Source organism: Necator americanus, chromosome II (assembly GCF_031761385.1).
Source record: "Necator americanus strain Aroian chromosome II, whole genome shotgun sequence".
Classification (NCBI taxonomy): Eukaryota; Metazoa; Nematoda; class Chromadorea; order Rhabditida; family Ancylostomatidae; genus Necator; species Necator americanus.
In genome coordinates this window covers 6,296,320-6,323,090 of record NC_087372.1, presented here as the reverse complement: position 1 = coordinate 6,323,090, position 26,771 = coordinate 6,296,320, and the positions used below count along the sequence as shown (strand labels likewise).

Here is a 26,771-nt window from a genome sequence, read left to right as displayed (position 1 = left end):
TCCATTCCCTGATATCTCTTTGATTTTGATTTGATTTCCGTCCAAGTTTTACAGTATCCGTACAGTGTTACAGTAACAGTTTTAAAAGTACTGTATAGACTAAAGATTCAAACACCAGTGCCATATAATAAGGATATAAGAGAGATATAATATAACATATATAAAAATTATCATTATTTATTTGAATATTTTTTTTTGTTATTTAACTGAATTATTTCTTCGAGAAATTAAATAAATTAAATTGAGGAACTATTGAGGAAAATATATTTAAGTAGATTCAACAAGGAGTAATGAATTCAATGAAAGATATAAATAAAAATATAATATATAAAATTCAATAAGAATGCGAAGAATATAATTTAAAAAAACGTTCTCTTCTAAGTAGTACACTGGCATAAAATCGTGTTCAAAGCTTGAATCCGAAGATAAGGGTAATTTTTAATGATAAGAAACCACGTAAATGTTTTTGGAACCATGCCAGTTGGCACGAACAGCTCCAGAGTATACGGTAGGTGAGCATCACTAGATAAGATTGTCCCGATAGCTGGGTTCTCTTCCAAGCGACATTCTGTAGTGTGACGTGTAGTTGATTGTAGGACTGAAGGCCAGCATTCTACGATAAATGAACTCATTTTACAACCGATAGTATGCTGCGAAAGTTCAGGGACAAAACGATAAGAGCCGGTCGCATGATTGATATGCCGTCATAGCTAAAGCTCCTCACATTTTTAGAAATTCACTTAGAAAGGAGTTTCAACATAAAACTGGAAGTTTATAAGGAAGAATATGAAATTAAGAGAATAGAATAGAATTAAAAAGTAAAAAAAGGAGTAATTAAGAGCTGATTGTAAAAAATAAATCTAAAACTCTAATAATTCAAATTGTTAGAAAAAAAACTCCATCCAGCAGTCTTGATTACAAAGAAAGATTTAACTTGCAGCGAAATACTTACGGGAAAACTCATTCCTTCTCCACCTCACCAGAAAATGAGAGTGAAAAAATGAAGGAAAAAAAGAAAAGGAGTGAGTTGAAATTTGTTAATAAAATGAAGAAAAGAGTAGGAGGAGAAAAGTGTAAGAATCTAAAAGAAAGTAGTCAGAAAAAGAGAACAGAAAAACAGTGAGAACTCGTTCATTCTCGTGCATTTTGCACGACTTCTCATCCCATCAATAAAACTTTCCCATTGATAAATTATATAACGTCTCGCCATCACAAGCACTCAACCATGTTGGCGCGATTATGACAGGGTAGAGAAGAAGAGGGTGTACGCAAGCAGAGGAAGACGTGCGTTGCGGCTGCGCTGCGCGTTCACGCGGTTCACAACTTCTGGCGGTGACTATATTCGGATCATAAAAAAATAAAATAAAGATAATATAATAACATATAATGCAAGAATATAATATATAAACAGTATACAGCATATAAAGATAAGCACATAGAGATGTCACGTTAGCGTTTAATCTGTTTTCACAACCAAGGATGTAACAATTGGTTGGAGTTAAAAGAAAATCTGATTTTATTCTCATAAAAAATCCTTTGAAAACATATGTATATCACTTCCTTCAAATGTGTCATAAAGAATCAACTCACTGAATGCCCAATTTTCGAAAATTTCCCGAACAGCTTCGATTAAATCGTGATTTTCGCTCCACCGACGGCTTTTTGAAGAATTTTTCTTAGCCGCAGAACTTGGAACGAGGCAATGTAGCCACGACAGTAAAGCGTTTGCTAGTGTGTTACCATATTTTCTCTGGAACTCTTCAATACTTCTCATGTTTTCATTTCGTTTCAGTTCTCATATTGATCATTTTCTCTTCGTTCTCCTCTCATCAATTCTAGAATAGTTTCCAAGCTCTCTTTGTTCATAGTCACTGCCGAATGTTTATGAAACATCGATGTAGCAGCGCATCTGGCACAGATGTGCTACGCTCAAATTACAGACCTCACTTTTCCCCTCTCTCCTCAACCGGAAAATCTCCTCATAATAGAAAGTAATTTTCGCTCAACCGATAGCTTTTTAAAGGATTTTTCCTATGCCGCAGAACACGGAACGAGGCAACGTAGGCAGGTCGGGGGAGCATTTTTATGTTATTTATATTATTAATTGGGATTGTCCTCCTGCTGCATTTCCGCTACGTCTAAAATCCGTATTTCTTGTTCCATGATTACTGTACATTTTTTAAAAGAGCTCACAAATCCAGCAGAAGTGTTAGAAAAGAGGCCTGAGGTGCCTAGAGGAACAAAGAACGCGGAAAGGAAGAAAATTACTCACTCTACGGTAGCAAAACGAGGTGGCAACGGTTCTTTTGTGTGTTTCTATCGATGTTTCCGTACTGTTAGACCAAAAGGGAAGAATGTTCTCGAAACCTGTCATTGACTCATTCGACTGTTTCGTTTCAGACTATACAAAGACTGAATTTTCTTGTTCCACTTCTGCTTGATTATTCCGCTATATTCTTTATCGCATTTTTTTTTTATAAAGCAGTGAAATATTTCACATCCCACCGCCATTTCAAGCGGTTTCGTTCGGAGGTGGCACCTTTTTTGGATCTTCATCCCTTCCTATACAATTAATAGTAGTGCGAAAGACGTGAAAACGTTTGAGTTTTGCCTCATTTTGGATAAAAATGAAAGGGAATTAGTGACTGTATGTGATTATCGTTGACTATGCACACAAAAAAAAACCAGAATGAACGCATTAATTCACCCCCTTTGAGGAATCAAATGTCTCTATTTGGAAATTGCTTAAAATAGAATGGAAACATAAGTAAAAATGCCGGAAGGCAATGAAAGATCTAATGTACCTGACGACCTGTATGTGATTTTGACTCGCAAAAGAAAAATTTTCATTTCTGTCTTCAAATTTGTTTATGTATTGGGCCTAATTAGAAAATAATTCAAATTTTTAATCTAAAAAACATCCCGCCAAAGCATCAAGTTTGGAGACAGAGCATCACAAAATCTCCCTACGAAGCACCTTATAACGTGTCGCATTTGCGAGAGCATGCATACGCGCCGCGGTCGCCAGCGAGCGGAGAACGGCAATGAGCTACTGACTCTCCTGCTCTCTGGCAGCAGCGGCACGTTTAGAGGTGCCATATATATATATATATATATATATATATATATATATATATATATATATATATATATATATATATATATATATATGTATATATATATATATATATATATATATATATATATCGCCACATATGTATTCGTGAAAGGAGCCTAATATCCTCAAATTTGATTTGTGGTTAATTTTGTGGTAAACTGTGGAAAAAACGACAAAGCAGATTATTTTGCTGTGATAGATTGTTTCTTTGACTTTGAAGTAAATTGTGCTGCTAAAAGCTACTGATAAATTAAACCAATTCTTTGAATTTTGTAATGTTCACAATGATAATTTACTTACATCCGCTCAATATTTAATCAGCTGCTGCCGCCATACACTAGATCGGAGTTGATTTAATTTCTTTGCTGTAATTCGACCAATCGATTGACATTACTGCTCTATTTTTCTGAGATGTTTTCCAGTAAATAGTTAAAATTTTCTAATTTGCTTCCGTTTTCCAGTTTTCTTTCTGCTAATATCAGTAAAATAAATTACAGTTGCAATAAAATCCAGAATCACCGATTGTACCATTACTTAGCCATGTTCGTATGACAGTACTCTTTTTTTCATAAGGATAAAAAGGATAAAGTGTCTGGCGTCAATCAATCTGATTGAGATCCAACCGGTTTACTTCAATTCAGGATCACTTGAGGTTCACGAACCCATGATTAACTTCCTACATAGCGACTAATATGATTTTACGAATATATCAAGTCAGCGTTTTTTTTTTCAAAATAAGGTTTTATGGAAAACTATTGTACTCAAGTACTGGAAAACTATTGTATTGTATTTAAAATAAAAGTTTAAACCTTAAAGCTGGTATGAGAATGAGGACTCAATGCGTTTTTCTTTGCTGACACTGTACTATTGGAAAAATACTATACAATTAATAATACCGATAATAATAATAATAATAAAAACAAGAATATAAATAAGAACACCTTTTCTGCAGTATTTTGGTCGTCAGTTTACAAGATTAAAAGATTTTAAAGAAGGTGTTGTGGCTTTTGAATTTTTTTAGAAGAATTTTTCAAAATAAGGTTTTATGACTCGTTTTACGTTGGATTTACAAATTTTAGGCTTTCATCACACTGAACTTTTCCTCAAAAAATTGCGATCTCTGTCTTGTTATCTCCGTAAATACGCATTTACGAACGATAGGCGCGAACCTTGATCTTCAAACGTGCGGTTGAGAAAATTTCACGAAATACGATACGATAAGAAAGTCTATAAAAGTATGAATGATTAATGGCCGCACCTATCCAGAAAAGAAGGATGTTGGTTTCCATTAATCTCACTTTTTTTCTCTCTTTTTTTTATCGAAAGAAAATCCGTCTAATTCCTATTGTTTTCTCATGTTTTCTCATGTTCTATCCCTTTTTTAGGATTTATTGAGGACTTCGATCTGCACCTTTCGTTCGAGGACTTCAATGTGCTCACTCAAATTTCCCAGATTTTCTTTTTCTTCGAAATTTCCCCTTAATGAACACAAATAGAAACGGAAAAACACCCAGAAAAACTCGCAATAAACTCCTCTATATGGAGATATCGATCGATCCGTCGGTCCTCTTAATGAGGAGTATGTAAAGTGCACCGGATTAGCAACAACTATGCTCTTTTGTTCACCGCACGCGATTCGTAGCCCTTTACTTGATCAATGCCGTCTTCTCTACGAGTATTGTACCGCTGAGTTCAAAAAAAAAGATGTGAAATCGAAAGTAAACAACTCTTAACGTCTTCGTTCGCCCACTTGCCGCACTTTTAACCTTCTAGCTACTGGTTGAGTTCTCTGTCAAACTTATCTCTTTTTTTTTCAATCTTAATATCAAAAAAATTCAAAAAACCCAGCAAAATAATAAAAATAGCTCTTTCAATCAAATATCCTCCGATTTTATTCTTTGGATCATTTGAACAGGTTTTCCTTTACGAAAATGACTGATCAAATCCCTTCATCGAAGTACTACAATAATTATTATTACATTAATTAATACAACAATTATTGTATTGATTACTTCCCTTAAAATATCCTAATTATTCTAATAATCATCCTAATATTCCTTAATATCATAGTAGCTATTATTATTATTTCAAGGCTACGGCACTAGTTAAATTTGCCCATTAGGATAAACCGATCGTTGTGAACTTTTTTTTTGAGGTACTTCAAAAAACTTAAGGGAGACCAAATCGCAACCGCATTTAAGACTTTTTATTCCTCTGCTTTTCACTTTCTGCTATTATCTTTTTCTCCCAATCGATCCCTTACGAAGAAAGCAAACTGACTGCTTTTTTTTCAAAGCGTTTTCTCCAAATTTCTCTTTTGAAACGCACCTTTTTTTCAAATCGATAAAATAAATGATTCGCTGACAAAATTGCCGTCATCAGTAAACTCACTCATGTTAACTGTTTCTTTTTTTTTAAATTTTTTTTACATTGGCATATTTTCAGTAACTGTATATATACATTCCAAGCCGATAAATTATAAATTATCTCTATTATAAAATAATTAAATTATTGTTTTCCTTTCAGTGAACGAACTCTTTAATCGACTTTGTTCAACGAACAACTAACCTCAACCTTAGTCATCACTCATTTCGTTTAACGAATTCGAACATTTAATGACTCCCAGAAACCAGTTTTGTACAGATTTCTCTACGTCGTTTCTTTTTTTTTCATCGAAACCCAATTTTTTTCAACGGATTTTCCACAGAAACGTTCACGAATATGTAGCGTTTTCACCGTTGTTTAGCTCCTAATGGAAGTCGTCCCCTGCAATTTCGTTGTAAAATCGAATAATCGATGGATTTTGTTTTGCAGTCACCAACGAACCATTCTCTTCAGATGCCTATGACTCATATTCATTTTCATATACCATATATTAAATCATATTCTATGATTCTATGAAGAACGCTCGTCAACCATTTCCTTTCCTTCTTTCTCAGGAATTTAAAGATTGAAAAGAAAGAAAGATCTTTAAATCAGTTTAATTAATCAATTAAATTGATTTGAATAAGGGCAAAATGATGGTTAGTGTTCCACTTTTTCAAAATCTGCAACGTTTTCGTTCTATCAGAGAGATTATGAGTTTTTTTTTCTTTGATTTTCAGGCACCATGCTCATTTCTTCGATTCGCACTACATTGGTTCTAATAAGCAACATAGCGGTGAGAATTCCAACTTATAGACTTATTTATATTTATTTATTGACTTTATTCGTTTGTTTTTGATTATTATTGACATTTATCCATTATTTATCGGGATTTTCGAAGAATAAAAATTTCTAAAATATTCACTCAAACTTGAAAAGTACCAATAAATCGTAAAGAAAAAAGTTTAAGCGTCTTTCAATCGTGTTATGTTGGATGATATGAACTAAGATTATTTATTTATTTATTTGATGCTATAAATATAAATGCTCATAGGTCTACCACGAAACAGAAACAAAAAGAAACAAAGCTTAAGACGATTTTTGTTCTTTTCCTATCGCAACTGCTGCTAATTTTTCCTATTCTTACCTCCATAAAACTGTGGAATTTCCATGCTGAACAGATATCCATGATAGGGATATTTCACGAATTTTACGAACTTATGAAAAATTTAAAGATTTTATGCTAAGGTATGAAATTGGTATAAAAACATAGTTACTGTTGTATCGTCAGTGTTTTCTCCAAACTGTTTTTGATCTACGTAGATTTTCATCTGTTCTTACGTTCATTGTCTCACTTTACAATACTAAGGAGGAAAAATACAAATTTTACTCATCTCCAATCTCTGGCTACACCGGGATATCTGCCGCCTGGATTTGTTGTCTCCAGGAAATTTTTCTATTTATCTATAACTATTAATCCTGTTTTTCTTGAACTACAACTGATATAAACATAAAATCGATCGATATTTTCTCGAAAACTATTTGTTTTTCAATATTCTCTAGATATAACCCGACCAGCTATTGATCCCAAATTTTACAGTTCCTCGTTCTGGCTGGATTCGATGCGTCGACATGCGGGAATGCGAAAGGCTGTTACATTCCAGAACCAGGATTGGCATTTTCCTACCATGTCGTTCCCGACTCCTACATAGACGTTGAATTGAGTGCAGATGTGAAAAAATCCAATCATTTTGTTGCGGTCACTTTTGATTCGGGATTGGAGAATATGGTAGGTTTTGGTATTGTTCTGGAATACTTGTATTGTGCCCGTGTGTCCCGATGTGTGCCATTCGTCCTACTGAAAGGGTCTTATGTCAAGCTGCTTTAAAAAAAAACAGCTGAAAAACAGATCTCGAACTTATATTTTGGTGATACGATAGACATCATCTCAAGGAAGAATAAAGAAGAAAATAATAGGAAAAACATTAGGAATAAACGGAGGATTTTGGTTTGCAATTTTTCCACTCAAACGACCTCTGAGGCCCTGTGAAAAATTGATTTCATTTAAGAATAAATTGTACAAAACCATTTATTTACTGAGAAAAAAGTGGAGAAAATTTGCAAGAATGCTGAAACAAATTAATTCCTGGAAATTGACAGAAATATTTAACTTTGAAACAACTATAATTACTTATAATAATAATAATAATAATAATAATAATAATAATAATAATAATAATAATAATAATAATAATAATAATAATAATAATAATAATAAACCTTGACTAACTTCGACAAAAAAAAACTTATGGCACACCTGTAGGTGTTTTCAGTAAATAAAATAAAATAAATAAAATGAACCTTGAAAAAAGAAAAGTCGACTAATCCTTACCCTCTAAAATCCTTCAAAGGCTAGATATTGATGTAGTCGTTAGAGAATCTGATACCTTCGGCCCGAGTTCGTCGTTTACGATTCAAAGCTCGCATCCTCTGCGATTACGCAGGCACGCAATGGTGTATTTGGACAACGTTAAAGGCATCACCCCACGAATCTGGGGTGGTACGGATTTCAGGTGGAGTATTCGTATACGGGATGGGAGACTATGCAGAGGGGGGTTCCGTCCATTTCTTCCTAATTGCTGTAAAAGACGGCTCGGAAGATGCCGCGCGTGCACAAGGCTGGCGCGCTCCAGTCGAACTCCTTGTAGAAAATGATGCGCCAGAACGCTCGAAGCCGTATCTTCCGGGCCGATTCTGGCAAACGTTTTTTACGGCACTTAGGTAGAAATGGACGGAGTCACCCCTCTCCATAATCTACTATCCCGTATACGAATACTCCACCTGAATTCCATACTACCTCAGATTCGTGGAGTGCCTATAAGCCAAATTCCTTCACAAATTCCTTCCATTCGCAATAATTTTCAACTGGATTGATTTAAGTATAAAATAGTGGGATCTAAGAGAGGGAAGGGTGTAAGTTTAGAATCTTGTAACAGTTAGTGACAGAGGAATAATACGACCATAGTTTTATAGGTTTTATAGGGATAGTTTTTAGTTTACATTGTTTAGTTTAGTTTTATTTCTTAGTTCATAGTTTTTATAGGGACTACATGGATTCGGCGACGGATTTTGGGACACAAGTTAGTAGCGGTGTTGTATATTTGATGTGTTCAATAGTTCATAGCATCAGTAAAAGTAGCGCAGCCGGTAAGAGCTTCAACCGTGACTACACGATCGACCGAAGGTTCGAATCCGCCCTAACGTTCACCGTGCCTTTGATCATTTCGGGCTCGATAAATTGCTATCAGACTTGTCTGGGAGGATAAAAACACTGATTTGATATATCGGCTATTTACCGCAAGTCATTAAAAAGCTAGACCCACGTTCGTAAATCTCAAATGATTCTGAATTGAAGGTGAAGCGGACTGATTAATGTCAGACACTTTATCCTTTATCCCCTATCCTTTATCTATGGAAGTGGCTGACACTTCTCTTAGGAATTAGTCAAAGCCAATAACTCCACATATGTGCTTTATCCTCGTTATCAATGGAAGTCAAAATCGATCGTAACGCGACGGAAACGCAGAAGTTTTAGCCAAACATCGTATGCTCATCTATCGACGATCTTCTTCCTACAATTGCCGTACGACGAAATGAAGAAGAGTTCAGCGAATCCGTAAGTGTTTCTCCCTTTCTCTTACTGTAATAAATAACAGAAAGCGAATTTTTAAACGATTTTTAGGATTACAAAAATGGATCTATAACTAGTAAAGAAGTTTTAAGTCTTTTTTTCAGTGTTACAGTCTTTCTCCATTTCTTCGCCAAAATACGACGACAGTGTTTTTAATGGATATTGATTTTAAAAAACTATTAAGCTACATAACATATGCATCAATGACAAATTTTATTCAAAACTTTCATAAATGCAGTTAAAATGTTAGGTATAACATCTAGTTAGATGTGTGGAATTCAATTTAAAAAATTAAAATTTAGTCAAGTACCTGCAACTGGAAAAATGTTAGGAGATGTTTGTACTTCAATTTTTAAAATAACTTAAAATAGCTAAAGAGACCATTAATCAAATAATGAACTAAAAATAAAAGTGAAAAAAAAACATAAAAAATTAGTTTCAGGACTCTTCGGAACAATTCGTAACGAATGCGACCACTTCATTCCAAAATGGGACCTTATACTGTCGTGCAAGGCTACTAATCAATGGAAAAAATGATTCCAGTGTAAGTTTTACCTATACGACCTAATCATTGCAGCATTTATAAATAGAAAATAAAAGTAATAAATACATAAATAACATAAAATATATAAATAACATCAGAAGATAAAAGCTTTAAAAAACTGTTCAGAAAAAACAACAAAACGATGTGTAAACAGCTCTTAGAAAGAATTGTTGCAAGAAATAAGAATTTTTCTTTCTATTTTTCTTATCTTTTTTCGAATCTCGCCAAATTTTTCCTTGTACTTTCCGATGATTGAAACATTGTAGTGGTCTCAACATAAAAATTTATTTTTATTTATCTGCTGCTGAGAATTTACCGAAACATCAGCAGTTGATTCATAAATTTTAACTTTAAATGTTAGTTTTTCAACTTTTGCAATGTAAATGTGGTCAGAAAGACATCGGTCCATCGGATTTTTCTGGAAAAATCTATGATGACTGTAAATACGACCAGACGAAACAAAAACGTTTGTTTATCTTGGTCTCGAGCAAGGATTTTTTTTTTCTTAAAGGATCAAACATTACAGTTGCTCACGTACCAACCGTCTTCGCAGTACACAATCACGATCACTGAGGGACCGATTGGAAGAGGTGAGAAAGATCAGGATCATATTTGTGGATCCGGTTTGCAGACTTGCTCCGTGTTCTATGTAAACCTCCGTCGTCGACCCTAGGGTCAAAGTTAGGGGTCTGTGGGTCGTGTAATCAATGAAATCAATGAAATGAAGTCCTAAACAATCTTTTCCACAAAAAAAAAATGCAAGGGCATCTCCAGGAATTTTTCCGGATCAGCGTTTTTTTTTGTTATTTCACCACCAGTTAGTAACGTTTCTTTTTCCTCTTTATCAAAAAAATTACAATACGGCGGTCTTAAAACGTTTATGGTGTGAGGTTATTAGAAATACTGGGGTGGGGGGAACCAAAAAAATCAATCAATCAATTGTTTTAGAAGGACATGTGGTGAGCAAAAGTTTCACGTCAGCTCCTCTCACTCTGGATGCACCAATTGTAAGTCCGCTAAAGTATCAATATTCGCTGGATGTGGGAACTCGACGAAAACTTGTTAAAGCTCATGGTAAGCGAAACTTATACATTTTTTTCTCTCTTAAAAAGATTTTTTTCAATGAAACTAGGAAATTAATCGAAATAAATATATATCACGAATGAATTAATTGAAAAATGTTCTTTTTTTAAGAGATAGATGTAAATTAACTAACATTTCCAGATAGAATTTTATTCAATTAAAACAAAGATTCCTCATAGTGAACTAAAATTGGTAAGGATACATTTCCGAACCGCTTGAGTCTAGGGGGGGGGAAGGATTTTTGGAATAGAAGTTTAATTTTCACTCGAAATTTATACTCGAGAATAATAGAAAAAATATAACCAAAGAACAAACGACATAAATGAATAAATAATATGATAAATAAAAATATGTAAAGACGTAATCAATATAATGAGAAGCAATTGTTGTCAATTTCCAGTTTTTTTTCAAATATTACGGTGATACAAAAAGATTTAAAGAGCTAGGGAAATGACCGGATTCATAATCACGAAAAAATTGGACCTGAACAAATTTGGACGAATTTCCTCAGAAATAATTTCACATCGAAAATCTGGTTCTAGACGTCGAATGAGGACAAAAAAATCTGGAAAAACGAAAAATCTAGCCTATGCATGTTTGTTCCACAGATCAAGTCAGATCTCGGATGATTTCTTTTGACCGGTAGTTATAAATTTCGTTCTGTCTGCTGGCGGTTATAAATATTATACAATTACACCAGGTATAAAATTTATTTAGTTTAAGTTTATTTAAGTTTATTTAGTTTATTTGGTTTTTTTTTTAAATTTAATTTAGTTATTACCACTTATAAAATTTGAATTCAATTTGAAATAATTTATTATGAGGGTAAAAAAGTGCATTAATCGGTGTCATTCATCTTTAAAAATGGCAAAATTCTGGTCTCGTGCTAATCTAAGATACCGAGCCGAATTCTGACTACTGCCAATTCGTGGAATATCAGTTTTCTATCCATAAAATTAGTGTTATTACTTTAAGCTATTCTCATGGTGTTGGCGTGGTTTTTCTTCATTCCTACTGCGTTCGTTTTCGCTCGATTCCTTAAAGATACGTGGTCAGGTGTGAAGTTTTGCGGAGTCTCAATTTGGTATCAGGTTAGTTCTGAATTAAGTGATCTCTACTTCCCGGATTTATCCTCACTGTCTGTAGGTCCATCGAGTAAGTAACTTCATCGGAATCATTCTTATGATTGCATCTTTCGTTTGTATTCTGACCTGCAAGGATTGGCGATGGACCGGTCCAGGTGAGCGCTTGTAACGATTTTCTGGAGAATTTTTCTTTTTTTTTTGGAAAATTACTTGATAATTTGTATTTTTAAAGGATCCTCTTCTCAATATCACACTCAAACACATACTATGACAGGACTTCTAGCGCTAATATTCGCTTGGTTACAGCCGATTGGCAGTCTCTTCAGGTAAAAGATGAATTGATCGAATATCGATCGAATTCCAGAGTTTGAAACCTAATGTGAGATCGATTACTTCATTTCTAGATGCCCTCCAAGACATCATCTTCGACCACTTTTCAACTGGGGTCATCGTCTTTGCGGAGTTGTAGCTTTTGCTTTAGCAAGTAAGTAGGAAAGGAACAGCTTTTTCCTTACATTTTTCCGGTTAATCCATCCTGCGCTAATTTACTTAAATTTTCAGCATCCGCTACGGCAATCACAGCGCTCGAATTTAAAATTTGGCAAGAACGAGAATTACAGATGGTTTTGGTGCTTGCACCCTCCGTCATACTTATCGTTCTTATTTTACTATTCATCCTTATGGATAACGTGGAAGATGCAGAGAAGGAGGACAACGATTCGGTACCTCTTAACCAAAAAATGTGTCCTAATGAAAAGGTGGGCTGATGTCTTATAAGACAGAAGTCGCTATTTTTTACTTAGAAGTTACTTAGTTAGTTAGAAGCTACTTAGAAGTTACTTAGAACCAAGATCTTAATTGATTCTTAGTTCAATCAATAGCAATGGTTGTAAAACTTTTTGGAAAGATTACAAGATCCAACGAAACCCTTTGCTGCCGCAATGTCGTATTAAAAATGCTCTTGCATCAAATCGTGATATCAATTTTGAAAATAACGAAAAACGTGAGGGTGGTGATTCATGAGAAGGATGAATTTCCCCAGAAACAACAAATTCCTCATCCTAAAAACAAACTATTTGCATGGTACTAACCGCTCCTCCTCGAAGGTACCACCTCACGAATCTGACGTGGTACGGATTTCCGAGGGCCAAAGACTACACGGGGGTGTAGATTGCAAAAATGGGTGGGATCTCGCTCATCTCTCCATGCATCACTATAAATAGACACCTTCGGAATACAGTTCCTTACAACGTCCTCAGATGCAACACATCACCCTTGTGCCCCGCCCCTTCCTGCGATTCGTCGAAAATCCATTCGGATGCGCAATACATTTCATTCATTCGTAAAGAAGTCTTTTCCAAAGCTGTCTGTTTACAGTGATGCAGGGAGATGAGGGAATTCCCACCCGTTTTTGCAATCTGTTCACCCAACCCGCTCCCTCCCCGTATAGTCTTTGCCACTCGGATTTATACCACGTAAGATTCATGGTGAGATCCCTTTAAAGACAGCATACCACGAATTTGACGTGAATAATTCCTGAATGAGGGAATCCGCGGGAAAAACTAGACTTTGGGTAGTGGATTGCAAAACCAGCACGGTTACGCTCATTCTTCCCTAATTGTCGTAAAAAGCAACGTGGGAAGCGCTTTATTTCCGACAAAGTACGTTAGAACGCGTTTCTATGTGCACCTTTCAGTCCCCTCAGCAGCTTATTCATTGGTGTCACTTGAATAGGGTGCTGAAGGGACCTCATTGATCGCTCGCACGTGGATGCGACGCGTGCGGAAGACTGGCACGTTGCAACCAAAGTCGTTGTTAAAAAACGTCGTCTTCCATGCCGTTTTTCACGATGTTAGGGAGAGATGAGCGGAGCCATCGCGGATCCCGGAATCTACAATCACATCTCCAGCTTTTCTCCTGGATTCTCTCACCACGTCAGAGGTGTAGTATACTGCCTTTGAAAAATGAGGAGTTGCATCATGAAATTTTCGACGTTACATCTCTCGTGGACAATATAGGGTCCAGGGTGTAGATACACGAATACAGGGGTGGTCCCACCTATTTTCTTTTAATGATCCTAAGAAAAGGGCGTGGAAGACAGTGTTTGTCCTCACGAGATACATCAGAGAACGGCACCTCTGTACGCGCGCCGCATCCACAAGCAGGCGGTCGAAAATCAATAAGGTATCATCGGCAACCAACTCAAGTAAAATCAATGAACAGGGTGCGTTGAGGGAACCGTAGGTAGAAAAGATCAGTTTCCGTTGTACAGGACGATCAGAGCGAATTTGATGTGGCATTGGATTAGATTGTAGATGGATAATACTTGCAATCTAAATTCCAAATCCTGTCTCGTCCAGAAACGTCGAGATTTTCATGATGACTCTTAAGCTCTTAAGAATACTGCAAAGCAAGAAAGGATGCATGAAGAATTTTCGGGAGATGGAACCGAAACATCCACGTACACACGCAGATTCAGCTTATCTACCGCAAAACAGCATTCAGATAGAACAGTCACCTTTCCATTGGGACACATTTCGAACCACTTTTAAACGTTTTCTACATGCAAAATGCTTGCAATTTGAAGCACCGTGTATATTCTATTTTTAGCTCCAAAACGTCCGAGTATCATTGGTTTTCTTCGCTCTTGGTCTGCTAATGACTGTATCAATCTGGATGACAGTGCTGCTGGCTAACGGTTACAAAAATGCGGTAAGTGAATAGATCCAATGATAAAATTACACCAAGTTTTCTTTTTTTTTTTTTGAAAAAATGATTCTTCTTATATGGATTAAAGGCATCATCCCACGAATCTGGCGTGGTATGGATTTTCGTTGGAGTTTACATATATCAGGTCGTAGATTATGAATACAGGGGTGGTTCCGGTCATCTTTCCCTGCATCACTGTAAACAGACGGCTTCGGAATGCGGTTCCTTACGACGTCCTCTGTTGCAAGGCGCAACCCTTGCGCCCCGCCGCCTGCGATTCGCCGAATCAAATGAATTGCTTATTGGGGAGTCCGAATGGATTTTTGTCGAATCGCAGGCAAGGGCGGGAGAGAGCCAGAGTTGAGCGTTGCAATTGAGGACGTAGTAAAGAACCGCATTCCGAAGCCGTCAGTACACAGTGATGCAGGAAGAGATGAGCGGAACCAAGTACCCTAGTATACATAATCTATCATCCGATATAGGTATGCCCAACGAAAATCTATGCCACCTCAGATTCGTGGGGTGATGCCGTATTGATCTGTTCCGATTCTGATCACTGATCTGTTCATTCGGATGGCCACTGCGCACCCTTCTTGCTCCCATCGCATCCACATCACCTCCAGCCGGGTGAAAACATTTGGCGCTAACTGTACGATAACGCCTAACGAGCTGAAACGAGCTGAGTGTCTTGGACGCGCATGCGTGTCGTTCACGTGAAAACCGTGCGGTCCTCAATTGATTACGCAGAACTGTGTGTCTCGAATTAAAAGTGTAGTTCACACTCTCCGTTGTACTTGCTCCTGTTAACTGAATGGACGTCGATAGTGGTTTTTTATAGGGATTTTTCATTAAGCATTAAGAAAAGTAGAAAAGTTGTTTGGGAATTGGGAATATTACAGCTACATCTATTTTTAGATTTTTTTCGTTTGGACGTACCTTATTTTCCATTTCTCAGCCTTTTAGTATGTTCCTGTTACAGAATTAATTATGGAAAGTCTGCTCCGTCGCTGAACTTCATGATAATGGCTTACTCTTCCTGTACCTTTGCTATGTGCCTCATCGATGACGAGGATTAACTCGACACCAGTCAGGATATACTACATACATTATATAGTTCCATGGATGCTACAGTCTTGTCTGTAACTATGCTGACCTAACAATATACTTCACTTTTATTCACAGATAGATCGTTGCATCTTTTTCTGCACATAATATGTTCATACACAGGTTAACTTACATATCGCTTTAGGTATCATCCGAAAGTATGTGTGAAATGAAGCATTCTCGTATATCTATTGTTTTCAATCGAATAAAGCATTTTATTGTAAAATCTATTCGAGATTTTGACAAGGATAACGCCCAAGGATTTAAGGAAATTACAGCATTAAAAAATTTCACTATAGAGTAGTAATGAATTAAGGAATATGCTCTTGTGTAGTAAGAGTAGAGAGAAAGAGGAAAATACGAGTCGTGCTACATCGCTGCTGTTTGTAACGACTAGGGCGGAGGAGTAGCGCAGTCGGTTAGCGGTTCCACTGCCTGCACGATCGCTCGGAGGTTCGAATCCGCCCTGGTGCTCACCAAGCCTTTCATCCCTCCGGGGTCGATAAATTGGTACCAGACTTGTTTGGGAGGATAAAAACACGGACTTCATTCATTGGCCAGCCACCGCAAGTCATTCTATAGGCCACCTACACGTTCGTAAACCTCAAGCGATTCTGAAGTGAACGTGGGGGCGGCGCATCCCGAGCAGATTAACTGACCCTCAGACACTTTATCCTTTTTATCTTTTTTGACGACTACGCATGCAGATTCATTCTCTGTCGGATTTTACTGACTATGAAGGTCATCTTCAGTTTCCTAACTAACGGAAAAAATCGACCGAACCCTATGTGAGTGCCAGCACTTGGATCTCCTCCCTGTTTTTTTTTTTCAAAATTCCGTTTTCGTGTTTTTGGCTTCGCAAGTTCTCGCGTTTGACCCTGAATTTGAATTTAAAGTTAAACCTTAGTTTAGATTTGCGTTTGAGATTTAATTTATCGTGTCAAGCTATTTCAAAAGCAATTCAAAACCTGTTTAACCGCTGGTCTCCTAGGTGCGTCCAGAAGAGTAGCCGCCACGCTACACCAAGTAGAGACTTGGGCCTCAGCCAAACGCCTTGTGTCTAATTAAAGGCAGCTTGTATCACGAAATCGATGTAGTGTGGAAACCTGATGGAAAATATAGCGGGCGAGATACAGATTACGAATATAACTGTGACCTCGTTCAATTTCCTCTAATCCCCCCAAAGAATGTCGTGAGAACGGTGTTTGTTCCTACGAGGTACCTTCGAACGCGACAATCTTCCACACGCTCCGATTCCTTCAGCAGCATGAGGAGACCTCATCGATCATCGATCGCTCACTCGTTGATGCGGTGCATACAGAAGGGTGGAGCGTCTTCACGTAACTCATAGGAACAAACGCCGTTTTTCAGGACCATTAAAGGAAACTGACCGGGACCACGCTTGTATTCGTAATCTACACTCCCAACTCTATATTTTCCATCAGGCTTCCACATTACGAAAATTTCGTGAGATGCTGTCTTCAACGTGATAATAATGTTATTCACGCACTACAACCAAATATTAAGCGTATACTGTTATATTAATATGGGAAGCTCATACGCACGAAGAACTGAAGTCAGAATTAAATCAGTATTTAGTTTCCTTACGTAATCTAGTGTTCCTGCGAAGTTTCTAGGCGGAACCGTTATTAGCCTGACGATTCCGGTTCTTCGCCGTCATTAGAGGCTTAAATATAAGCTGCTTGGAGTAGTGTTAGGTGTATTCCATCAAGTGTCACACTATCCTAAGCAAGTAGCCCGAAAGCGTAAGCTTAGGGCTAAGCTAAGCCTGAGCCTATGCCTAAGCCTAATGCTCTAACCCTATACTGAGCCTAAACCTAAGCCTATGTCTAACCTTATACTAAGCCTAAGCCTAAGCATAAGCTAGTCCTGAGCCTAAGCCCAAGACGACGCCCGTTCACGCGCCGCGTCCACGTGCCGCGTACGAAGATTGATGGAGTCCCCTCAACAATCTATTCAAGTAAAAACAATGAATAGGATGTTGGTGGAATCGGCGCGAATGGAAGACTGTCCCGTTCTAACGTACCTTGAAGGAAGTTAGGCGGTTCCCACTTTTTTTTAGGATGATTAGGGGAAATTGAGCGGAGCCACGCTGGGTTCTTTACCCAGGATCTGAATTCTGTGAGGTTTCCGTGCTACGTCAATAAGTCGCGATACGCAGGCTTTAATCTATAAATCGCATCCCATATTCATTCTTGAACGATCTGCTGACTAATGAATTAGTGATACGCGGAATAATCTCATATTCGCTCCTCATATTCGTAATCTACACTCCGCTTTTCTTTTCTTTTCTGTCTTTTCCAGCACGTTTCCACACTACGTTGATTTCGTGGCATGCTGTCTTCAAAGTGATGACAAAGTGATATTTCTTCACTACAACCAAGTATTTAGCTTTCTCCGTTGAATCTTGCTAACGTTTCGTGTCATCTTTTTCTCTTTAGAGAACACCAGTACCAAAATAAATAGATATTTATTTGAAAACATAAATGTCTACACGTTAAAACACCCGAACGATGAAGCAATGTTTAAAAAATGTTTTCAACATAAAAAATGACATAATTAATAATCTGTAAAGAAAAAAACGAAACTGGGATCTATTGATAGTTTACGGTTTTAGTTTCCGAGTAGAGAGACGCACATACATAGATAGATGTATCTGATAACAGCAACTAAGCCTTAGCTACGATCAGGCTTGCAAAAATGCCAAAGTTGCTCAAACTTTATAAAGGAAATCTCTTAAAAATCAACACTATCTTGTTTCGAGAAGTAAAAAAAAAATGATAGGAAAATAAAAATGTGAGGACTCATACGGATAAATAATTCTCTTATCGAGATCAGAACAACCGTTTCAGCATTCGCGACTGTTCAACACTGAATCGTCACTTTCGGTTTCCGAACCACTTTTTGTTGATTTTCTTGACGGTGGATCATCATCGAACGATAGATTCTCCATCATCATGTCCAGGTAAGCGGCGGGAACAATAGCATCTTCGTCAATTTTTAGATGATCACGAATTTCTTTAGCACGAGCGATGCACGCATCTGGCTCTGATGATGTCAGCGTTACCTTAACACAAGTAATAGTTTTTCGAATGTACTCATTTAAAAAAAAGGAATGTTAAAATATAGAAGTCTCATTTCTAGCCTCTGTACCGAATGTCACATCAAAAGTTCTGCTGGAGGCAATAATGAAGCTCCTATTTCATCACTTAGATAGATTTCACTGTAAAAATGTGACTCATCAAATGAATATAAAAGAATGTGGAGTCAAATTTTTCTTAACACAAGAATCACGTATTCGCTAAAGAGGTGATAGGCGTTCTACATGCTGAATGAAAAAAAGAAACCACTAGTTTTTGCAGCAGTCACGCTGGAGTCACGAACTGCTGACACTCTTTTTGCTCAAGTAGAATTCCGCGACATGATGACTAGGCACTGATGCCCCATCAACTGACTACGTAAACAAAAAGATGGAACGAAAATCAAAAGAAAAAGAAACAACTAAGATGCCAGAATACTGTTAGCAATTGTGTTAACTTAGACTTATTTAACCATTACCAGTTATCAGTAGTTTTATCTTTATTGAGCGGGACTCACAGCAATATCTATGAATTGTCCAACATGATCCACGTCATCCAGATAGATCCTTGCATCATTCATTGTGAACGCACGGCGTTTCTTTGTGATTGTACCCCGTTCACCAAGTGCAGCATTTAACGTGGCCTAGAAAAAAAAGGACGTTTTTGTTGTGCAATGCCATGCATTTCGAAGAAGAAAAAAAAACTGAAAACAAAAAGGACAATTTTAGGCACTCCATTGCCACCTTTCTTAGTTCCTTTTTTGCATTAGCAAATGCAAAGAAATGAACATCCAAAACACTAATCGTCCTGCGTTTTAAGGAAAAAAAAAGTACAGAAAAAAAGTTAGTTCAAGAGATTCCTTTGCTTAGCTTGCTTAGTTGTTTTCTATCTCAGACAATTAATGACTATACACTTTTATGTTAATTTAAATGAGAAAACAAGCAATGTTATCGCTCAATACGAAACTAATTTCTGATCCAAACTTCCAGTTAACTACTTTGAGGCACAAAGTTTCGTAATCGCGAACTTTTCAATACCATAAAATAGCGTTTTTTTTTTGGCGCTTCATTACCTTAAAGAACGAACATGTGACAGTGTTTTCAACAAAGAAGCGTGAAAATACGTCATATCGAGAGTGATGTCAGGGGAATTTGACAACTACATAATCTTGAGATAATTTATTGTGTATTTACACGTCTCAAAATTCCATTCAGGCGCCATTGTACAAAAAAAAATGCTTGTTATGCACATAACCGTCTCAATCTTAGATTTTCAACGTGGTTTTAGATTTCGTTGGTCATTTACCATTTTGAAAGTGGCAAAGAAAACCGCAATGCAAGGCTAATAAAGTAATCTAATAATAAATCTAATAAAATAGTAATCTAATAAAGATTATCTAAAGAATAACTCTCAAAAGGGAAAGCAAACAAACAACTTCGATTCTTCGAGCTTTCTCGATACAAGAAATTCATCTGAAAGGTCTATTTTGGAAAAAAAAAGCCACCGTACTTTTGTTTTCCTGACAGCAAGTGAATCATTAGCAGTAACAGAACAAAGACTGACGTTTTGGTTACTTCGCTCGACAAAACACATTCCTACGTCATTAAAGACGTAACACCAAAAAAGAGTTTTAACCAGACAGGATTGATTACAGAGAACAGTTGTCTGGTCGAATGTTCACCCTTTGACTGGTGATAAGCGTGCTCAGCCCGTAAAAAGCAGATGAATTCAACACTGTGCTAACATATGGCGTAGCTACCGTGTACGCTCCTTTATAGTGAAGTAGAGAAGAGATTCTCAAAAAAGTGGATTCTTTCCTACTTCATTGCACTACACTTTACAAACGTACTATTCAATAAACATTTAGTGCAATTTGATGTATCTAAGTTGTGTTCCACTTCGGGAAACCCCAGGAAAAGTAGTCAGAAGATTTCAGTAAACGGCAAAGCATATCTGCTTGCCGTAGCCTCTTAGTCCTCGCAAATGCTGAGGCGGATTTCATTTACTGTTACTTTATTCGAATTTTTAAAGCGAACAATGTCTAATGCTATGGCATCGAAATGATTACACGACATTATGCAGCTGATTGAAAGGTCAGATGTTCTTCTTTCTTAACCTTCTTAAACCTTTTTCTTGAAGCACTTAATTATCGTTTTGCATGGAGTGTTTACACGGAAAACAGGCACTATTTACTATCCTTTGTTTAGGATCTTTCAACGAAAACTGCGGTAAGATCTACAGAATTGATTTCGACAGAACCTGTTTCTATATCGTTTCGACGGTTTCTTGCAAGCGCAGTAACCAGCAAAACAAGATATTTGATGTGATCTTCTGAGGAGTGGATCCAGTCACTTCACCGTATCACCCATATAACCAGAAAAATTTCGAAAACAATTTCTTCAAAAATATGGGAAGAAAATAATCTAAGCTGACAGCTATGCCAGACTAGATTATTTTCTCCTTTCGCGATTAAGATGAAACACTTTCAAGTTTTTTCCTTAAATTTCGCAACAGTTCGTAAAACCAAAGTCCATAGCCAGATCTTTAAAAAGAAATACCAAACACCAGGACGAAGTAGTTTGTCTAATTGCACCACAAACACAAAGAAACTCCCAACAATTACGTTAAAACAGCATCTATTGTCCTGGAGTTACCACCGTCATTCTTCTTCACTTCTTCTATCCGCCTTTTTAGTATCATTCACAGCCTATTCACCCGAAATTGCAATATTACAACGAGTGATACACAATTATTATTAATTAAAATGAACATCGTTAAGTTTTTGATGAATGTGCGCACTTATCCTAGGCAGCAGTGCCAGTTTTTACCTTCCGAGATCTCTTACTCACATTTTGTTCAAATATTGATTGTTCCCTGTCTAGATTTCTTTGAACAGATACAAAAATGATGAGTTTCAAAAGCTAAAGTTGTTAAAAAGCCGATGTGAGACAGTAGAAATTAAGTAGTAATCACCCAAATTTCGGGAGTCTAATCTAAATCTACGTCTGGTTTAAAACGACTAGGATTCCGGGTCGGGTTTTGCTACCGTCTATCGGATGATGGACTTTAAGGACGTCTACTGCAAACTGTTCACTGGAAAACACCCACCAGAGAACATAACGAGCACAGAACATTTCTCGAATATCAATGCTTGAAAGAGCAAACGTACGGATAGTTCAAACATCTCTCAACAGTCGACGACCACGTCTACTGTCACTCCGATCAACAATGTCCATAAAGAGCAGTTCTTACTTTATTTACACTACAAACACCTACTAAACAGTGGTAAATAGTTGTCTTTTTGCAGCTGGCGTATTACCAACTAACATGCTAACAACATCTGCTAACTACCATTACGCTGCAAAGCAGAAATTGACAGCGTCTTACAGCGCCATTGACGTGTTTATCGAATCTCGTTTGTGTACAACGATAGCTACAGATTATTAATTGGTTTGAAAGAAAACTGTCCCCCGTTCAATCAACCTATTAGCGGCAACGCCTTAATAAAAAGAAAAGAAAGATACTAGATGAAAAAAAATACGCTTGAAAAAACGATGGAAGGAACGGAAAGGCGACGCACCCGAATGGAGTACACATCCTCCACTTCTGTCACTTGTGATTCGCTGAGTTTGTGGTCGGACTTTTCAGATAATGAGTTGTAAATCAATTGTCCGCATCTCTGAAGAGAAATGTTTTTTTTTTTGTGCATCGAATATAATAACAATAGGATTGAATTTACACGATCGCAAAAAAAAACCGAGTAACATACATATTTCCTGGTCCTCATATTTCCAAGAAAATAACGAGCCCAATGAAATACCAAGAAATACATTCTTTGTAATTTTGTTCCCTTCATCATTTTATGTAATTAGTTCTTCGTAATTAAGGACACTATACAAAGCTGCGAAGTACTACAAACCCTTGTTCGGTTATAGAATACAAATAAAACAAAAATTATACTTCATCACGTTTCTCTTTGGAGGCAGTTCTAAAAATAACCTCAAAAGAGTTCCCATGTACAACAACGATTGCGACAAAGAATCCCAGGGACCGCAGCAAAACAAAAACAAACTTCTGGGGCAACGTGTTAAAGATAAGATAACCTGACTGATGTTGTCAATAAAAAAACAACCTATGGGAGAGTTTTGGCTGCCGTATGCTCCTTTCCTAAACGAAATTACAAGAAGAGTACGAAGCAATGTTGTGCTAATTCAGAAACTGTCATTAGTTATGATTTGCGAAGCTATATAGACTATACATAGCTATACATAGCCTCTGGACCCCAACACCGGAGCGATTTAGTCTCGACGCGCGCTCCTGTTTGAAATCTCTAAGAATCACTTCGTACTGGTCTAGTTACAAATCTATTACACGCCAAAGTATGAGACGTAATTCGCTCTAGATTGAGGTGGGACTTGTTTTCCCCATCGTGGTTTCTAGGGGTTCCCGCTTACATGGAGAGTTTTCAAAAATGTTGATGGTTGTTATAGCCTTTTCTTCAAGATTTTTTTTTTGTACAGATATTTACTCGTATAGAAGAAGGCTAAAAATCCATGCTTGTGCTAGTAGTTTTGTAAAAATCGATCCTGAGTTTCTTTTTACTGACTCTTACTGAATGAAGTGAACACGGTACATAGTAGTCATTTCAAAACAACCTGACGTGTGGTGCAACTGCGTAGTGCCTGCACTCTGAGTGGCCCCAACGCCACTCAGAGTGCAAGCGCTTGCAATCGAGGCGCGACCTTCGCTACATTCTGAGTGCAGCGACGAGTAAGGTCCCAACTCGATCGCAACCGCTATCTCCACCGCGCTCCTTCGAGTGCAGCCACTTACGCCATTGTAGCGGGCTACAGTTCGTTTTGACGCAAGCATAAACGTGAGCGCTCTACAGTGCACAAACGCTCATTCAGACTAGTAATTACTGATTCAGAGTGAAATTTATTTATACAAGTTCATTTTCGAGCGTCAAGAACGATATAGCCGGTTTACTCGCTCGCGATTTCATCGCCAACAGTATACTCAAGGCCTTAATGTTAAAAGAAGAAAATAAATGAGTTAAATGAGCCGATCTCAAGAAAAGATACAGCTGTGTAGCTCAGCGTTTATGGACTCTTCATCACATACCACATCACCGCTTAATCAAAAACTACACCAAACTTGTTTGAAAAATGACGGACCCGGCAGTTTACCGATTAAAGAACGGACGCGAACGAATATCGCTATGGCAGGCGCATGCGTAGAAAACTAGTGATCATTGTGATTAATGACGGGAAAAGAAAACCCCGAGGGTGGTTGATGGACCACGATTCTTTGACCCAATCCAATTCCAGCGAAGAAAGTTTCGTCTAGCCTGTCATTACATAGAGACAATGTCAAAAGAAGGAAAAACGCTCATTATCTTTGAAATTATGAAATAATGATGGTGAATGTATGTGGAAAAAGATAATAATAGTCAAATATCACAATGATTTGAGAGGGAAAAGAATTAAAATAGCAATTCGGTCGAAAGACTTACGTTAGGGTGCATAATACGAAGCTTTAGATTCCCATTTGGCACATTGAAATAAACATCTTCCTGTATGAAAAATGTTCCAAGTGATTCCGTGAGCTCAAATATAGCATTTTCAGCTTGCTCGATATCGTTGACACGAGCTTTTAGAACAATCGATTGACGCATACTAAAAGAATAAACTATGAAATTAGACAAACAAAACAAACTTCATCATCCTAAATCACAAACGTCATCCTAAATCACAAAATTTGAGGAACGAGAAGAAAAAGTTGAACGACAAAATTATAATTTACAAATTCGACAAGTGAGCTATTAGTTAACTTCCCATTTAGGAAGACGATTTCTCGTCAAAAATCCCAAAAATCGTCAATGAATTAGCTTCCACGCTTAAGAATGCCGTATAGTAGTGTAATAGTTAGGATTTCGACTGAAGTTAGAAATCTGACATGGGAAGAATGGTGACGGGAAGAGCCAGGTGATGAAAAACAAGTTAAGACTTCGGCCATTTTGAACTTTGTGATTACGTAAGCATCAAATGTTACACAAAGAAAAAACATTAGTACTACTTGAGGGAAAAAGAAATATGCTTAGAATGCAAATATTTCTTTACTATTCCCTAATAGAACTTAATTTTTCCGTATAAAACAGAAATAAATAACAAATTTAAACTAGGAAGAAAAAACAATGGACTTACTTTCGATCGGAATCGTACTCATCGTTAAAATATTGAAGTTGAAGCATGATGCTCTGCACAATACGGACAACAACGACAGAGTGGACACGGATAGTGGGCGGGGCCCCGGCGTCCGCCGGGTGGACAAACAACCCAAACGAGCGCCGTAACTACCGCCCACTTTTTGCAACGTCTGGGGTTTTTGTGGATTTATCAGACGGTGACATCTTCTCGCACGTGTTTTAATGACGCTTTTGACAGATCGCTGAAGATTACGTGTTCCCCATTACTATACTACTACCCTAATAGTGTTATACTTGTGAGCAGGCGCCAAAACCACCACGGACAACTGTTCCATACGTTTGCGGGCCTTTGTGATAGTTCTCACCACTTCCAGCTGTTACTTTATTACTATAGTTCTTTACTTGTGTAGAACCTGTCGTAGCAACATTACTGCTGGATATTACTCCTATTTACCAAAAAATGTTAGTTTTAAGCTTTATTACTGGTTCAGTGACGAGGCGACAACCAAGATAACGAAATTTTTTTGCCAGACCTCTGTTTTTGTGACAATTATCCAAGTTACACAAGTCCGACAGCCTTTGTATTTTCCATGTTAGTTTAATTATGGAGATCCATTCGTTCTCCGTGAATAGTGCTTAACAAAAATCAGAAATTTCACAAAGACAAGATGTCGTGGGACATATTTGACGTCAACTGAAAACAGGAATTTCGGCCAGATACGTCACATGTGCGCAACCAGACGACTGTGATCCCCGTTCGAAAGTGGTCCGGTTGGAAGGACCTGTGGCCTAGTGGAATTGCGTAAGCGGCTGCGTTGGGAGGGGTAGTTGCGACCGAAGCGAGGCCTTCATCTCCTGTTAGGTAGGGTTCTACTTCAAGTTCAGTCGGTGACGCACCATACTTTAGGTTTCACCATACTTTAGCTCGTTCTTACCCAACTTTATGTCATGGCAGAGGGAAAAAGAAGTGTATTAAACAGAGGCAGGGCGTGCATTTCAGCAGATGCGTCGCGGTCTCGTAGTTGAACGCATTCGGTGTCGACTATATAGTATCAGGGTTAGAGGATGTAGTGTAGCGGCTAGAAGTTTCGCTGCCTGTACGATCGATCGGAGGTTCGAATCCGCCCTGGTGCTCGCCAAGCCTTTCATCCCTCCGGGGTCGATAAATTGGTACCAGACTTGTCTGGGAGGATAAAAACACTGACATGACACATCGGCTAGAACGAGCGCCAGAATGCCCGAAGCCGTATCTTCCGGGCCGTTTTTTACGACAATTGGGAAGAAATGGACGGAATCACCCTTCTCTACATAATCTAGGATCCTGTGTACGGACACTCCACCTGAAATCCGTACCACCTCAGATTCGTGGAGTGATGCCTTTAAAGAAAATTATAACGCCCTTCAAGTCCATCGCGAAAACAAAAATCATTGACAACCCTTGCGCGCGATCGGAACAAATAAAAGAAGAATCACTCGATTTATTCAAAGATTAATGAGAGTTAAGGTGTGATCAAGGTGGTGTACAGCGCCTAAAAAAAAAGGTGGGCACTGCACAATTGCACAAAAACCTCCCGGCTATGGTCCTGTGTACGGTAACTTTAGCTCAGAAAGAGCACAAAGTGCTGACAGAGCGGGGAGGTTCCGTAGCATGACTGATTTCGCAAGCTCCACCGACGAAGAAGACTAAACTCCACGCTGTAAACGAAGGGTAGGCGGTAGGCGTTGCAGTTCTACGTTGCCTTTGCGTATTCATACACAATCGTC

The 26,771-nt window shown here is 37.7% G+C and overlaps 2 protein-coding genes across 3 annotated transcripts; one reads left to right on the top strand and one right to left on the bottom strand.

Moving 5' to 3' along the window:
• Positions 1-6,227: 6,227 nt before the first annotated feature.
• Positions 6,228-15,579, top strand: RB195_016994 (uncharacterized protein; the record flags this gene model as incomplete). 2 transcript variants are annotated; one of them, XM_064183779.1, is made up of 13 exons in its annotated part: positions 6,228-6,278; positions 7,083-7,271; positions 9,078-9,158; positions 9,616-9,717; positions 10,244-10,307; positions 10,666-10,791; positions 11,776-11,891; positions 11,947-12,040; positions 12,118-12,211; positions 12,290-12,369; positions 12,447-12,607; positions 14,496-14,597; positions 15,574-15,579. In XM_064183779.1, 13 exons carry the CDS (start codon positions 6,228-6,230, stop codon positions 15,577-15,579), a joined length of 1,266 nt encoding a protein of 421 aa, XP_064039659.1. The 2 variants fall into 2 exon arrangements, with proteins under 2 accessions (XP_064039659.1, XP_064039660.1); XM_064183778.1 differs by having other exon boundaries at positions 12,447-12,643.
• A 2,988-nt stretch (positions 15,580-18,567) lies between these two features.
• On the bottom strand, positions 18,568-25,052 carry RB195_016993 (uncharacterized protein; the record flags this gene model as incomplete). Its single annotated transcript, XM_064183777.1, has 5 exons — positions 18,568-18,786; positions 19,317-19,442; positions 22,380-22,478; positions 24,315-24,477; positions 25,006-25,052. 5 exons carry the CDS (start codon positions 25,050-25,052, stop codon positions 18,568-18,570), a joined length of 654 nt encoding a protein of 217 aa, XP_064039658.1.
• Between the last annotated feature and the right edge of the window lie 1,719 nt (positions 25,053-26,771).